The 14,989-nt window shown below is 42.9% G+C and overlaps 4 protein-coding genes across 4 annotated transcripts in view; all 4 read left to right on the forward strand.

The window, feature by feature from the left end:
- ctnnd1 (catenin (cadherin-associated protein), delta 1) overlaps window positions 1–2,398 on the forward strand; it is a 34,443-nt gene extending 32,045 nt beyond the window's left edge. Inside the window, exon 22 of the mRNA XM_056586929.1 lies at window positions 88–2,398. Within this exon, the coding sequence (XP_056442904.1) occupies window positions 88–96 (9 nt within the window). The 3' untranslated portion in view covers window positions 97–2,398. The remainder of the gene's footprint in view (window positions 1–87) is intronic.
- A 133-nt stretch (window positions 2,399–2,531) lies between these two features.
- On the forward strand, window positions 2,532–11,421 carry LOC130380129 (uncharacterized). Its single transcript, XM_056587312.1, has 7 exons — window positions 2,532–2,787; window positions 3,726–3,838; window positions 4,456–5,321; window positions 5,981–6,094; window positions 7,288–7,774; window positions 8,060–10,168; window positions 10,643–11,421. The coding sequence occupies exons 1-7, from the start codon at window positions 2,705–2,707 to the stop codon at window positions 10,960–10,962; spliced, it is 4,092 nt and encodes a 1,363-aa protein (XP_056443287.1). The 5' UTR covers window positions 2,532–2,704; the 3' UTR covers window positions 10,963–11,421.
- A 72-nt stretch (window positions 11,422–11,493) lies between these two features.
- timm10 (translocase of inner mitochondrial membrane 10 homolog (yeast)) lies at window positions 11,494–13,905 on the forward strand. Its single transcript, XM_056587021.1, has 2 exons — window positions 11,494–11,746; window positions 13,012–13,905. Exons 1-2 carry the CDS (start codon window positions 11,676–11,678, stop codon window positions 13,205–13,207), a joined length of 267 nt encoding a protein of 88 aa, XP_056442996.1. The 5' UTR covers window positions 11,494–11,675; the 3' UTR covers window positions 13,208–13,905.
- A 357-nt stretch (window positions 13,906–14,262) lies between these two features.
- The window catches only part of unc93b1 (unc-93 homolog B1, TLR signaling regulator), a 15,187-nt gene continuing 14,460 nt past the window's right edge, over window positions 14,263–14,989 (forward strand). The window contains exons 1-2 of the mRNA XM_056587313.1: window positions 14,263–14,456; window positions 14,821–14,928. Of these exons, the coding sequence (XP_056443288.1) occupies window positions 14,454–14,456; window positions 14,821–14,928 (111 nt within the window). The 5' untranslated portion in view covers window positions 14,263–14,453. The remainder of the gene's footprint in view (window positions 14,457–14,820; window positions 14,929–14,989) is intronic.

Here is a 14,989-nt window from a genome sequence, read left to right on the forward strand (position 1 = left end):
TATTCGAGTCATTTTGTATTTCTTCATTAATACTTCATAACTCATGATTGAATAATAACGTGAATCTTTTTCTTTGTCTTCCTCCAGAAAAACTGATCGTGTGCATCACTAGACGACAGCCTCCTGCCACTTACTGCCCGTGCTAAACTAAAACAACCGTGGGACCACAGCCACTACAACCACTATCACTACTACCACGACCACTACACTACAGACCACCGCCTAAACACCACTCCCTAAACCAGTCTCTCTCGGTGTCCCTCTTAACTTCACCCCCGTTCCGGGCACCGTCTCTCCCCCCTGTCTCCCTCCTACCTACCCTCATCCTCCCAGTTTACATTCCTCCGTCGAACCTGAAAGACTGACGACGTAAACCACTGATTGAGCTCGGCCTCAAGACCGCTGGCGACTCTACTATTCCCCCTGTGGACTTTATGACATTATGACCACTTCAACTTCCTCTCCCCCCCCCAACCATACCCCCAACCTGACCGCAAATCCACACCCCCACTACCAAGAGCGACGCTTAGGAAGTCTAGGCTTTATGGAGTTCAGGACAACCAAGCATACACTACATTTTTGCCAAATTCATCAAAAGGGAACTATTTTGGAACGGCACCGAGGCAAACTTTGAAAAATAGGTGTTAGAAATTACTTTAAAAAATAACAAACGCTTGTGGTGAGTTTTGGTGTTGTTAAGGTTGATTTGTGAAACAGATTTCTACCCCCCTCCGATTCCGATGTGTGCGTATTGAGATATCTGTGATGCTTCGACTTCTTCTTTGACAGTGGTTGTTTTAACTTTTTGCTTCGCATAGTACTACAGTTAACAACATATTGCCAAACAAAACTGCTTCTGCTGCGATTGTTTTTACACTATTATATCCACAGGACTTTCTCTCCACACCCACACTCTTAAGTTGCAGTTACACTGAAAGACATCTCACTCTTCATCATGCCTGTGGGGGAGAAAAACGTGAACTGGGTGTGAATTCTGCATTTTCTAAATGTTATTGTCAATGAAAGACCAAAGGGGTAGAGATGTTAATATTGGGAGCTTCGGAACAGCGCCCAGATTGGAATCTGGGTGCTGGTAATCTGGTAAATAAATGTACCAGATTGCATAGGCCAGACACACAATTCTCTGCCTTATTAGATTAGCTTGTGAAGTCTGCCCTATGTGATAGATTTCTAATGATTTTATATCGCATAAGAACTGTTCTTCTGATTCTTGGGAGTTGTTGAAATGAATTTGATTGTTCAATGAGTGCATTTATTTTTTATCTGCAGATCTATATTATGAATGTGTAAATACGAGACTGACGCTTAACATAATGTCTGCGTGGGCTAACTGGATATACCTCCCTGGTTCACGAAAGGGGTCGATGGGTATCAGTATGTTCTGCTTCGTTGGAAGAGAGTGTGGAACTCTGTTCTATATTCCACGTGGTATTGGAATGTACAAGTCTGTTTGTTAAAGGCTGTTTTTCAATGTCATAGACTTCAAAAAAAATTAAAAGAGAATAGACATTACACATTGCTTGAGTTCAGTGGAACCCTTTGCCCTAGAGGGCAAGTTTGATTCCTGGATCTTGGCTTGTGGTAGACCACACCTTAAGCAGTACGTTGGAAAGGACGCGTTACCCTTAACGTGGGCCTGCCTGCGTTTCTTTAGTGCTGTGCCTGTTCTCTAGAGAAGAACGCATAATCTTAGTGTTGAGATGTAGATATTGAGTGGACAATTTAACTAAACAAAAAGCACTAGGGGGCATAATGTATTTTTTTTTTCTTCGTTTTATTTTCATTATGCCAATTAATCACTACAGAGTAATCCCTTTTCTACACACAAAATTGTCCCCCCTGTGTTTTAAGGGTGAACTAAGATTGTAATTCAAGTGCAGATGACAGTATGGGTGACCTGCAGGGAGGGGGAATTAACATTAATTAGACTTTATTTCAACAAAAGTAGGCGTTCACCATCATTTTGATTATTCTGCATATAAGAGGATTTAGAATAAAGCACATTCAAACACTACATACTATACAAGAGAATATTTGCAAATTTTGTTTTATCTATTGTTTTTATACTTTGATTTTGGTTTAATTTTGTTGGGTGCTTTGGGTGAATGCATATGCAATCCGTTTTTATGTTTGATAAAATGCATTTGTAGTTTATATATTTTAATTAAATACAACAAACCCTTAAATATATATAAATATCCATCTTTTCTCATTCATCGATTACTGTAACACTAATCACAAGCTGATTCTGAAATAAACCTTAATTTCTTTACCATGGCCTTTAAAGTTGCACATTTTACATTCAAATTGAAATATGTAACTCTAAATACATTTTTATATATAAATAAAGGATGATTTTTCTGAGGTTTTTGTCGGCACTTCATTTTTGATCACATGTGTAAAGGTGTGGAATTAAGTGGCATCTAGCAGAACTACTTAGTAAAAAAATAGAATATATTTATATGTTTGAATTGGTGGATGATCCCATGAAATGAAGGGGGGGGGGGGGGGTGTAGAGTCTGGAAACTCGCCGCTAGAGGCAGACAAATCTTACGCACTGCACCTCTTATTTTTTTGTTTAGGAGTCAATCTCAATCAGTTGCTCCAGGGTACACGCTCCTATGTATGCTTTCAGGCCCTACCTCTGTCATCCCGGGTGTCGCTGAAGCATTGCACGTCTCATATGTGCTATGGGTGTATTGTTTGCGTTTGCAAATACACAAATACGCAAATTACCAAATTTAGTACTGGCAAGAGAAAACCACGGTAAGTTTAAGTTTTGAATCGTCCACGTGCTGCTAACTGTTAATTCAGCTGCTAATTAGAGCTTCAGTAATTGAAGTCATTAGCATGCTGTAGTGCTTCAGTGTTAATGTCGACTCTTCTTGTGTTTATCTCCACTTTATGCACATTTAACTTCATCAAAGTCTCAATGTTGAAACTAATGAAGATGTGTGTGTGTGTGTGTGTGTACGACTGAAGTAGTTGACCCATCCAGTGGGAGTAACTACCAAGGTCATGTAAAGCTCATGCTCTCCATACGCTTCTTTGTCTACTACATTCAATTCCTAACTTTTCTATATACATTCTAGGGATGTGAATAACTCCAATTTTTCATGGTCGAGGTCGAATAATCGGTGGGTGGTATGAACGAATAATCGATTATTCGATGTGTGCCGACATTCACAAAGGCAGCCATGGATCATCGGCAAACAAATTCAAATGAACCACACGATAATCATGGCAACCGGTCAAACAAATGTTCTTATGGCGCTAATTCTGCACGCACATCCGCCGTGTTGATAAAATATAAATCCCTCCAAAATGAATAGTCTTAATTTATTTTCTATGGCAAGTGACCGTGGTATAAGCGGGATAATGCTCTTGGACACCTGTCCAACATTAGTTCCGTCCGTTAATTCTTGTTTATTTGACTGGGATTGGTCCAAATGTTAAAAATCGACTTTGACCCTCGGGAACGAATAATTGAATATTTTGACCCATCCCTAATACATTCTATAATAAAGTGGTTGAAACGTGAATACAACCTATGACAACGGTCCCATCCACATTATATTTACATGTTCCTCACAGAAACAATCTGACGTTGTCCATCACCTGAGGAGCAATTAATAAAAAAAAAAATAGAATTGGATTGCATCTGTGATGGTCTTGCATTTTTCTGATCGATTCCTGTTTTGTAGTACCGGTGTGATGAGGTGTTACCGGCTACCAGGCTTTCAGAGTCGGTTGCTGCTCGAACTGCAGAGACAGCAGCACAACAAGCTTTTCTGTGACACCCTTTTACAAACTGAAGGTACAAAGTGGGTTTCATTTACATGTAGGGCATTTAGCAGATGCTTATATCCAAAGTGACATGCAAGTACATTTGGCAGAAGAAAGAGAATAATAATGCATTGATGTCGGCACAGTAAGGATGTGTGCCAAGAACCAATAATTGTTATGTTAACCCATTCGCCGTATACCACAAAGGTAGCTAGGATAAGATGCTACACAATTCTAAGTACTGATTTTAAGTGCAAGGATGTACAACTTACAATAAGTGGGTACATTAAGTGCCAGGACGTACAACGTCTAATAAGTGTGTACATTAAGTGCCAGGATGTACAACGTACAATAGGTGTGTACATTAAGTGCCAGAACGTACAGCGTACAATAGGTGCGTAGAAGGGACGGCAGGGGGTGGCTATGCAGAGTCTATGAACTCTGGACAAGTGAGTATCGAGTCATTTGACAAAAAAGTAGGACCAAATTTGTGTTGCTTATCGTTCAGAGGGTTAGGATTATGTCCAAAATGCCATAAAGAAGATATATGTGTTATCAGAGTGTTTTATCAATTAATCTATGATTGCAAAGTATCTAACATCATCACTGGATTTGTCTCTCCCTCTCCTTTTCCTTACGCTCACTAAGGTGTCTCCATCCCAGCTCATGGCTGCCTCCTGGCCGCCCTCAGTCCTTGCCTGTCCCTCAAACTCTCTGCGTCTCCTCACCCCCCCGCCGGCCAGCAGCGTAAGGTCAAGCTCCAGGCGGTCAACGCCGAGACCCTCCTGAAGCTGGTGGGCCTGTTGTACTCCGGTCAGCTGGAGGTGAACGAGTCCACAGACCAGGACGATGTGCTGGCGGCTGCCAACAAGCTGGTATTCGACCGCCTCCTAGAGGGACCGGGAGATTTGAGTGGGGGGGGTGGGGGGGGGGCCGGGGCGGGGCAGGCCATCGGTGGGGAAGCCTTGCAGCTTGCCGAAGAACGGAAAGACGGGAAGAAACGTGTCACGTGCGATGCTGAGGTGCAGGTGGGAACGAGGTGCAGAAGGGACGCAGAGACTCAAATTGAGGGGACAGGTTCTGTTGACGCAGCGTCACAGACGGTCGGAGATCAACGCGATGTGTGGCCCTCTTGGTTGTCCCGGGACGACGCCTCTCTCCACGGGGAGCTCGGCCCCGGGTCCCCCACAGCCCTGTCGGATGAAACAGGATCGTCACAGGAGGTAACCAAGACCACCACTAGCACCACCACCACTAAATCCCCCAGAAACTCCAGGGTGAGCAGCGAGGTGTCCCACTGCAACCGGCCCAAACCGGGGTCTCTGAAGAGGAACCGTTGGAAGATGGGAAGCAGGGAAATGGCAGGGGAAGAAGCAGGGAAGAAGAAGGAGCCGTCAGGAGGACAGTCGACTCAAACGAAAGGAAAGGAGATTAGGAAAGGGAGAGGGAGGATCGGCGGAGGGTGTTGGAGCCCAAGGAGGTCGTCGGCTCTGACCAGGGAGATTGCCATCAAGGTAATTGCTTTTCTTTGTGTTGAAGGATATGCCATCGTAGCTCTGGGCGATGAATCGTTTTTTATGGTCGAAATAAAAAAAAAAAAATGTTTTTTTTTTTTTTTTGAAAATCGATTATTGAAAAAAAAAAAAAAAAGTGTGTTTAAAGTTTGAGAAGTATGTGGCAACCAAATTTTGCTTTTGTTAATCTATCTATTAAAATCAATAATCGGGTTTGGTTTGGAAATATCTGAGATTTTATTTTTAGGCCAAATCAGCCCCACCCCTCTGCCTTCGCCGTTTTGATCAGAGAGGTCAAAAGACTAGTCGGTTGATTTATTTTACCACGCATGAAGTTCTACGATATCGTTGGCCTCAAGGCACAATTGCCAACATTCTATTTTGGTCGTGTTGTGATATCTATCCTAACTCTGCTCTCCTAACGCTGCTGATTCACTGTGCCTCATTGGCTGTCTCCTCAACCAAGGAGTACTCTATTGGACGCTGAATAACAGATGAACCTTAACATATATGATATGTTACGCACAGCAGCTTTGCTGAATATCATTCCATTTCTCTTTTTGACGAAGCTGATATTTGACTACTAGATGTGTTAATTCATGTGTGGGGTACTTTACAATCAAAGAGCTGATAGTTCATCCATCCTTGCCTCCGTCCAGGTCAAACTGAGGAGGGTTGAGCAAGGAGCAGCGTGGGAAGTGGTAAACATGCGGGACATGGGCCAGAGGCGAACCCTGGGGAGAAGTCAGGTGATGGTCGCTGCCCTTAAGAAGGTACGTAACGCGCTTTTATTTTGTACAAGTCTGCAACTTAAAGGGGACCTATTATGCTTTTTCGACTTTTATGACCTATAAACGTTGTTATGATGATTGATAGTCATGTTTAACCATACTAAAGTGTCAAATAATGACGTACATGCATTTCAACGTATTCCTTGCTGACAGTCTGAGGTGGCTGTGCAGAGCGCTAAACACTCGGGACAACGTTTGCGATTCACTTGTTCACATTTCCGGGAAATCATCTACGTAGAGGCACTCCTGCCACGCCCCCATATGCCTGGTCCAATCTGCCGGCGCGCGCTTTAAGGAAGGTAACCAATCACAATGGAGTTGGGTTGGCAGGAGGGGGGCGAGGGGGCGGAGAAGGACGAAACCGAGCGTTGACAGAGAATACTGAAAGCGCCCAGATGAGAGGAAGAGTTTCCCGAAAATCTACATTGTTTTTTGTGTATGGTTAAACATGACTATCAATCATTATAACAACGTTTATAGGTCATAAAAGTCGAAAAAGCATAATAGGTCCCCTTTAAACTCGCACGTTATTTGTAAATCTGCTGCCCGTTTTTGAAAGACTTTTGTTTCCAAGTTGTTTCTCGCTGCCCTTGAGAAGGTACACAAAGCTGTTTTTTATTTTGTACACATATGAAACTTAAACTCACATTTGAAGAATTTTGTTACAAAAGCGAAAGTTCTGATGGCTTGATGACCCCGTCCGATGCTGCTTGTATATATAGCTGCTCAATTGGTTCCCTTGGTGTCGTGGCACTTCATAATTCTTCTTCCTAGTTTAATTCCTCTTTCCCGTATGTGTACCGCTTGTTGGAGTAAGTCTCACACAGCATTCGTAACGCGAGCGACGAGACAAGATAACTTTATTTTTAATTAGAAAACACAAAATGATCATACAGCCAAAAAACAGTGTTGCTTTGTACAGCATCTGACTCCAACTAACCAAAGTTACGTCCAATCCTAGTTAATACCAAACAGTGACGTAAAACAAAATATAGACATGTTTTCCTCATTTATACGTGACTAAATTATGCATGTTTGACTAATATAGACCTTGTTAATAATAATACAATTATCGTAACAAATTATGAATTGTTTTCAATTAACTTTTTATTATTATCAATTAGTTCCTCTTTGGCTCCTAACCTTGGGTTTTCAATCAAATAAACTTTCTCTAGGATAGGGCCAAACTCCTGCGATCAAAGGCAGAGGGGACCAAAGGGCCATCCATCGCATCGACATCCCAACCAAGTCCAGTTACTAAACAACACCAGAGCCCCTGCATGTCTCTGGCCCTCACTGTACAACCGCCCTGCTTCGAGGTCTTCACAGACCTCCAGTCGCCCTCGAGCCCCTGCTGCACCCCAAGTAGCAATGACTCCATGACGGCCTTGCTGTCCCAGGCCCAGGCCTCCATGGAGGAATCGGACCAGGACATAGAGAAGCTCCTGGAGGATATCATGATGGGCCTGAACATACTGCCTTCCTCTGGCCTGGAGAAGGACGGCAACAGGTCGAGCTTTAAGTCGAAAGGCGCAGCCATCCCCAGCGCCCCACCCGCGCTGGAGTGGACAGAGAGGCAGGGAGAGGTGGACACAGACGCAAGTGAGGTCGGCTCACAGTGGTACAAGACGCTATGGGAAGACGCCTCGTCGGAAGACGCGGGTAATCTATGTTTCCGGAATGTTTGTTCGTTTCTCGTGGTGTTTTGTGTCACACTTCATGGCATATTGTTATGCAAGGAAATATCATAAATTATCATTATTAAGAGACTAATCTCGGGTCCAGGAGTTCAATGATATAGCCAAACTCTTTGGAGGGCTGACTGCTCAGTGCCTCGGCCGTAATCCAGAATGTGTAAGGGACAGTTACGCAGCGAAATGTTAGAAATGTTATTCCTTCATTTTGTCAGTGCCTTATTCAATTGTCGTTGCATTTTTCATTTCCCAGTCCTGCACAGCAGAAGCAGTTCCTATTTGGTTCCCGCTGCGGCATCAACCTCGTCTGTGCACTGTGCAGAAACCTGGCCCCAAACGGAACGCCAGTCCAACCAGATTGCTCAGGCACAGTCCTCTCTGGCTGAGGAACAGCCTGCAAGCAAAGACAGTTTGCCTGACGAAAGTTTTGCCCAGTGCCATTCGCTCAATCACAGGGGGCAGGGAGATACGACGGACCACAGCGCTCTCCTCTCCGAGCCGCTGGATTACCAAGACCTTCACACACTAAACGTGGCATCAATCGCGCCTGATACTGTTAACTCTGACAGTCAGCAGACTGACCAGCCACCCTCTAAGGAATTAACCTGGATGTCAAGCACACAACATGTACTGCAGTTTCCTCTGAGCTTGGGTTCCAAGCAGGAAACTAAACCTTCTGAACCTGATGATCCGTCAAGGCTGGAGTCCTTGGAGGACCTGGAGCTTTTGCCGTCATTACGTCAGTCAACTGAAGTGAAGGAGGAAAAAAGGAAGCCCCCTGTTAAAAAGCTCTGTGTTGAGGCTGCAAAAGAGACAAGGGACAAACCAGTGACGTCAAAGAGAAAAAGGATATGTGAAGCACACACAGATGACGCATCTGATCGTACCTCGGGGTACAAAGTAACCAGACATGGGTCTGGAGAGTTTAGTAAAATCTTTTTGAATGTGTGCTCAGTGAATTTGTCCGGCAACAATGTCTTGAGCAAGAGAAGGATACTGAAGCAAGAACCTCCTGTTTTTAAAGAGCCACAGAAGGTGCTCGACACCACAGGTGCCGACAAAGGCTCTGAGAAATTGAAGGCTGACAAAACCATAACCGAGAAAAGGAAAAGAAGCACTCCACGTGCCAGAAGTGCTTCTACAACCAAAGATAAGGCAGATGAGATTGTGGAGACTGTCCCAGTGATCAAAAGAAAGGTAGGGAGACCTCGGAAAATAATGCCTGTCCCTCACAATGCCAACCCGTCCATTGACAAGACTTTAGAAAGCGACAGGAAAACGAATGCGCAGGCCGAGATCGGAGAACAATGTGGACAAAACGAAAGAAAGCTAAGAAGGAAATGCAAGGAGATCGTCCAGGATGTTCAGATTTCGAACGATGAAAAATGTGGAAAAAACAAAGGAAAGCCAAGTAGGAAAGGCAGGAATGATGTCCGTAATATTCAGATTTCGAACGATGAGGTCCATTATGATATGGCAAGTTCAGACCCTGTTTCAGCCCCAGAGCCTCCTAGGGTGGCTGATGAACAGCTCTGCGCCCAGCCGCATGATCCGAGTGAGTCTGAGCCAAACGAGCACAGGGCAGGTTCAGAGAATACTCAGACCGAAGAGGCTAAGATGACCGGAAATCCTGAATCAAGGGTGAATTCTGCAGTTAAACCAAAACCAACGGTTTCTCTGAAACAGTTTAAACAACTCATTAAGTTCAGACAAATCACGATCAGGGGTTCAAAGACCAAAACTAAAGTGATATCCAGTGAAGTGGAGGAAAATGTACATTCTGATGGAAAGGCTTGTGAAAACACGGACAGATGTGAAGCAACTTCTTCAGATATATCTCCTACAAAAAACGTAAATGATGTTAAATTTGATCAAAACCAGAATCGGGTCATCACAACTGAAAGTCCGAAGTCGAAAGTGGACGTCACAGTTTCGCAGGATAAACAAGGGAATCATTCGCAAGGTCAAAAAGGTAACCAGGTACCTCTTGAAGCTGAGGATAAAAAGGGAAAGGATTACAACAGAGTTGACGTTGTTGTAAAAGCTTCCCCAATAGTCTGCCAATCTTCATCAATAGAAAGCAAAGTAGGCGATCAATGCATTGCCAAGAATCGAGGCCATTCTGCTGCATCAAAAACTAGCGGAAAACCAGAAACAATACAGCCAAGACCTACAGTTGAACCTGTAATGGGACTCAAAACGTCTGACAATGAACGTCGGGTTGAAGCAGATGACCTTTCTAGCAAGGACATGGGGTTTCACAGTCATGGAGGAGAAGTGGAGACGAGGGAGGTGGAGATAGCGGAGATGGGTGAGGCGTTGCTTGATGGCGAGGAGCGTTGGGTGGAGAGGCCTGATGAAGGTAAGATACATTAGTGGCAGATTGTCGATTTTTACAGTTCCTAAAGTTACCATCTGCCCTTAAAAAAGAAGCATGGATTTAATGGCTGGTAGGCATTTGCTTTAGATAACTATTTTACTAATCTTTACTATTTGATTGTGTCCACCTTTTCTTCTCATTCCGTTTCTGTTGAATTTATGCTTATTCAAATATAGAAATCAGCTACATTTGAAACTAGATTGCTGTTTTAACAAAGTGGTGGTAGTGTTAGTGTAGGGCTGTGGAGCCAGCATTTCTTATTTGTCGACTCTGTCATAGGAAAAGATTATACGGATAACATTGAAATCACTAACGATCAGCTTTGACTACTGGTATCTATGTCAAGGTTCTTTTAAGCTAGGTGCTAGCTGAAATGCGGTATATCGCGACTTTAAGAAACCACTATGAGGTCTAGCTTCTTTGATGCTGCTTCTCATTTTGACCTCTTATCTCTAGCATCGGATTCGGCCAATAGCACAGAGACGCCACAAGCCCGTGTAGAGGACTCCACCCCTTGTTGGGTCCGCCCATCTCAGCAAAGCAACGCGCCTACAACTGACTGCCCTCTCACATCTGAGCCTCAAAACAGAAGTAGTCGAGACATCGAGGGATCGAGACATTCCCAGGAAGATGAGGAGGATATGGAGGTGGATATTCTGCTGTGTTCCCCAGACAAAGGCCGAGGGCCGATGGAATTTGGAGGAAGCGTTATCGTAGACTCATCACAGGATGAGGACGAGGAAGAGCTGAAAGAGATTGATGTGATGGGAATTTAGATAGTAGCTGTTTGGAATATATATCAATGTTGGCTATACGGAGGCATAACTTTTTTTTATTAATTTATGTACTCTCCACTCAGGGTAATCAATCTCTATTGTTGTGTGATTTTGACTACATTATGTTAATTTAGTTCATTGACGGAATACTTGTATGGTTTATTCAAAGTGTTGTTATTTGCCTTTGAATTTCAGTACATATTTTTGATTCTTTACATGCAGATGTTTGGATGTTTTATATTTGGGACACGTATTAGTCGCATATCCATAGAAAACGTGTATATATATAAGTTACAGCAATGTGGTTTTCTTCGCATAAAATGGTTTAATACTTAATGATTATAATTATTCAAGAATTTGAGGTAAAGGCTAAAACAAATTATACTGCCAAATGTGATGGCCAAGCGTCAACATTTTTGTTATTGTACTGGATTTATAAATATTATAATATATTTATTTTAAAATACAAAGCTTTGTGTGATTTTTGTGTAACATTGTGTAACGTCATCAGGTTTTGTTTCGTGCCGGGTGAGTTTGAACGTAACTTTATTGACACCGGAAGTGAGTCCGCTACTCAGTTGGCCGGCTGGAAACTGCACGTGTTTTCTATTAACGTTTGAAGGTTACTCAATAAGCATTTCACGCTTCTCTTGCTTTTGAGTATACTAATTTTAAACATCTGCATAAGGCGAAAAGGACATTAAAGCGCAGACATGGACCCGATGAAGGCACAGCAGCTGGCGGCGGAGCTTGAAGTGGAGATGATGGCTGACATGTACAACCGGTGAGGCTCTGGGACAAGGTTAATAACATAGCTAAGGCTGGTAGTTACAAGACCAAATGCGTTGGTGCTGAATGAAATGAAAATGAAAATACATTGCATTTGACATGGCTGCAGCTGCCTTCGTAAAACTAGTAAAGGGAGATTGGATAGGTGACATGTCAATGCCGGCCAGAACCCCATCACCGATTTGAAATGTTTTGCCTGCATGTATGTATGTCAATGTCACCCATTACACTCCTGATCATCGCTGTAGGAGGGATCCCCAACTCCGCGTTCCATCTCAAGGTTTCTTCCTTATTAATTAGGGGAGTTTTGTCTTGCCCTCTGGGGGACTAGGGTCAAGGGGGTGTCGTAAATATATGGCCTGTCAAGCCCTTTGACTACCTGTGTTTGGGGGCTATACAAAATGAATTCATAAAAAGAGTGAAGGGGGATTGGATAGGAGGAGACATGTCAGTCATAATGCACTGACTGAATGCAGATATTGGCTCGTAGCCCTCTGGGATTCGTGTGAAATATATGTTTAAACCTTTTCAAAAGGAGATGTGTAAAACAGTACATGCTTGTTAAAGACTCCGTAATTTTATTATTCTAAGACTGCTTATTTTACAATGTCACATACGCTTCTTCATTGTGTTGCGTTGCACAAATCAGTCGTTTGTGTGACGCAATCTTTTTATTCTCTTCCCATTTCTGTTAAGATAATGAAAATATTGATAATGACGTACAGTGAACACTGACAAGGAATCAAGCATATCATGACAGTGATAATCTCTACTGTAGTATGGAAGTAAGGAGCATTCACTATTGCAATACATTTTAGGCTAGTCCTTTCCTCGTAGTAAGACGGAGTGGGACATTGTTCATTTGTTTATGTGGATGGGATTGGTAGCTTTATGCTTATAATTAGACCTGCTTCCCTTTTCTTTTCATGAATGCGATCACAGACATGAAAGGGTTAACACAAAATGGTGTCTGTTTGAATGGAGCGTAATTCAACACTGTTTACATTTTCTGTGTGTGCACAAGTGAGGTTCCTACCTCACTGCCATTTACCTCACTGGGGCGGTAGCATCCCAGGACGTAGAGCGGGTTGACTGGTAACCGGAAGGTCGCTAGTTCAATCCCCGCTCCTCCTATCTGCGTGGTCGACTCCGCCGTCGGTGTGTGAATGAATGTTTGTAAGTCGTTTTTTGATAAAATCAGATAATTTTCATGTAAATGTTCACTGTCCCCCCCCCCCCCCCCCCCCCCCCCCCGTCCAGGATGACCAACGCCTGCCATCGGAAGTGTGTACCCCCCCATTACAAGGAGGCCGAGCTGAGCAAGGGGGAAGCTGTGTGCCTTGACCGCTGCGTGGCGAAGTACCTGGACCTCCACGAGAAGCTGGGGCGAAAGCTGACGGAGCTCTCGGTGCAGGACGAGGAAGTCATGAGGAAAGCAGCCATCGGAAGTGACTAGACTGACGGATCGGTGTGTGAGTGTGCGCACGTGTGTTTGAATGTGTGTGTGAGAGCGGGTTGGAAGTTGGTGTGGGTCCCTGTGTGTTGGGTGATTGTGGTATTATCCCAAAGGTAACAGCGGATTGGGTTACAGCGCATTCATCATTATTTAAGTTTCTGTTCAACTGACACTATACCCTGTATACTACTTCTTTTTATTCCAGCTTTTCATGTGAAATTAAAAAGTGGATCTGTGAGTTGTATGGAAATGTACAAAAAAAAGCGTATATGAAAATTCTCATGGTTGCAGTCCATTCATTTTTATACCTGAGTCATGTCGTGTTTTTGTTTTCTACCCGTTGGACGTAAATGTTGCACCATACCCCATTGATGCAGACGGTTTACATCGCTTGCATGGAGTTGTCTGTAGTTAATTATGTTCTCAAAACCGGGATGAATACATTGCTCATTTAAATATCTCACCATACTTCTGTCCAGACTGCTTGGTAGAAATCTGTCCTGCATCACTGGACCATTGTGGAGGACATTTACATTTAGAGTATGATATTGCATTGATTTGTTGAGTTAAAGACGTGTGAAGTTTTTATCTGTTGAGCAGCAAGTATTTTTGTTATGTTCTGTTTATCTACACATTGTCTCAGAAAATGTGAAAATAAAATACCACACATTTTTGGACTGTGATTTCCGTGGTGAAATATCTTATTAATATCCATGTAGGATCTACATTCATGTGTGCTCATTTCTGTCCCAGGTATTGATATTCAACAGGCCTATATAGGTTAAAGTAGGAATCAGAATTACTTTTATTACATCTTGTTGTACAAAACAAGGGTATTAGGTTAGTTATATTCGGTTATGTTATTCGGCTTGGTTCCTCAAAAGCTACGTAGAAGCAACTATACAAGATGTAAGTAATTAAAGATTATTACAAATAAAAATATGAAAGAAATAAGTATCAGCATAGATCCCGATAATAAATATCAAGTAAAAGAATGGATTATATTAAATCAATGAAATAATTGGATTAACCGACAAAATGTTGTCTCTGTACCTTTAAGAACAGGGGGGAAGTGAAGCCTGCTCTTTAGTTTCGTTTCCCTCACGCGAGTTGTATTTAAGCTTTAACCTGACATTTGAAAAGGGGAACTGCAGACAGACGGGGTTCATCTGAGAGACATGCACTGTATTTAATGCTCTTAATGTTGTCTTCTTGGTAAAGCTGTCTCAACTCTTACCACTAAAACATGGTAAGTTCCTGTCATCATTTTTCATAACGATATAACTTTATAGTGTATAACTCTAACTTTTATATTATGTCAGCCGGTATTATATTGTTGCTATAAAGTGGGATTACAGTTCAAATCATTAATAGGAATGACAATTTACAGCCTTGGTAACCGGGGTTAATGTGTCATAGGCATGCTGCTCACAGAAAGGCATTCGTATTTATTTATTGGCGCCTTTTATTTTTAAGCAAAAACCCTTGGATAGTTCGTAAAGTTTTCCTAAACACTTTCCACTGATCCATGTTGTTTTTCGATGCATTTGATGTCTAACTGTAGGGATTTATTTATATCGCTTAAGTCATGAGTTAATAATGTCTGCCACCAGATGGAGGCATCCGACACAGAAAACCTGATCCAGGAGGACGGGGTCCCCCCGGTCCTGCCCAACTACGGCGGCATGAACGAAGCCAAGGAGGGCACCATCAACGGCCAGGTAAAGTGAAGGTTTCACACACACACACACACACACACACACACACACACACACACACACA

The sequence above is a fragment of the Gadus chalcogrammus genome, chromosome 3 (genome assembly GCF_026213295.1).
Source record: "Gadus chalcogrammus isolate NIFS_2021 chromosome 3, NIFS_Gcha_1.0, whole genome shotgun sequence".
Classification (NCBI taxonomy): domain Eukaryota; kingdom Metazoa; phylum Chordata; class Actinopteri; order Gadiformes; family Gadidae; genus Gadus; species Gadus chalcogrammus.

Bases quoted from the DNA above. Each gene is read 5' to 3' on its own strand.
- LOC130380129 (XM_056587312.1), top strand. From the start codon at position 2,705: ATGTGCTATGGGTGTATTGTTTGCGTTTGCAAATACACAAATACGCAA. The intron at 2,788-3,725 runs GTAAGTTTAAGT...CCTGTTTTGTAG, and splicing joins ACTGGCAAGAGAAAACCACG to TACCGGTGTGATGAGGTGTT. The intron at 10,169-10,642 runs GTAAGATACATT...TCTTATCTCTAG, and splicing joins GGTGGAGAGGCCTGATGAAG to CATCGGATTCGGCCAATAGC.
- timm10 (XM_056587021.1), top strand. From the start codon at position 11,676: ATGGACCCGATGAAGGCACAGCAGCTGGCGGCGGAGCTTGAAGTGGAG. The intron at 11,747-13,011 runs GTGAGGCTCTGG...CCCCCCGTCCAG, and splicing joins ATGGCTGACATGTACAACCG to GATGACCAACGCCTGCCATC.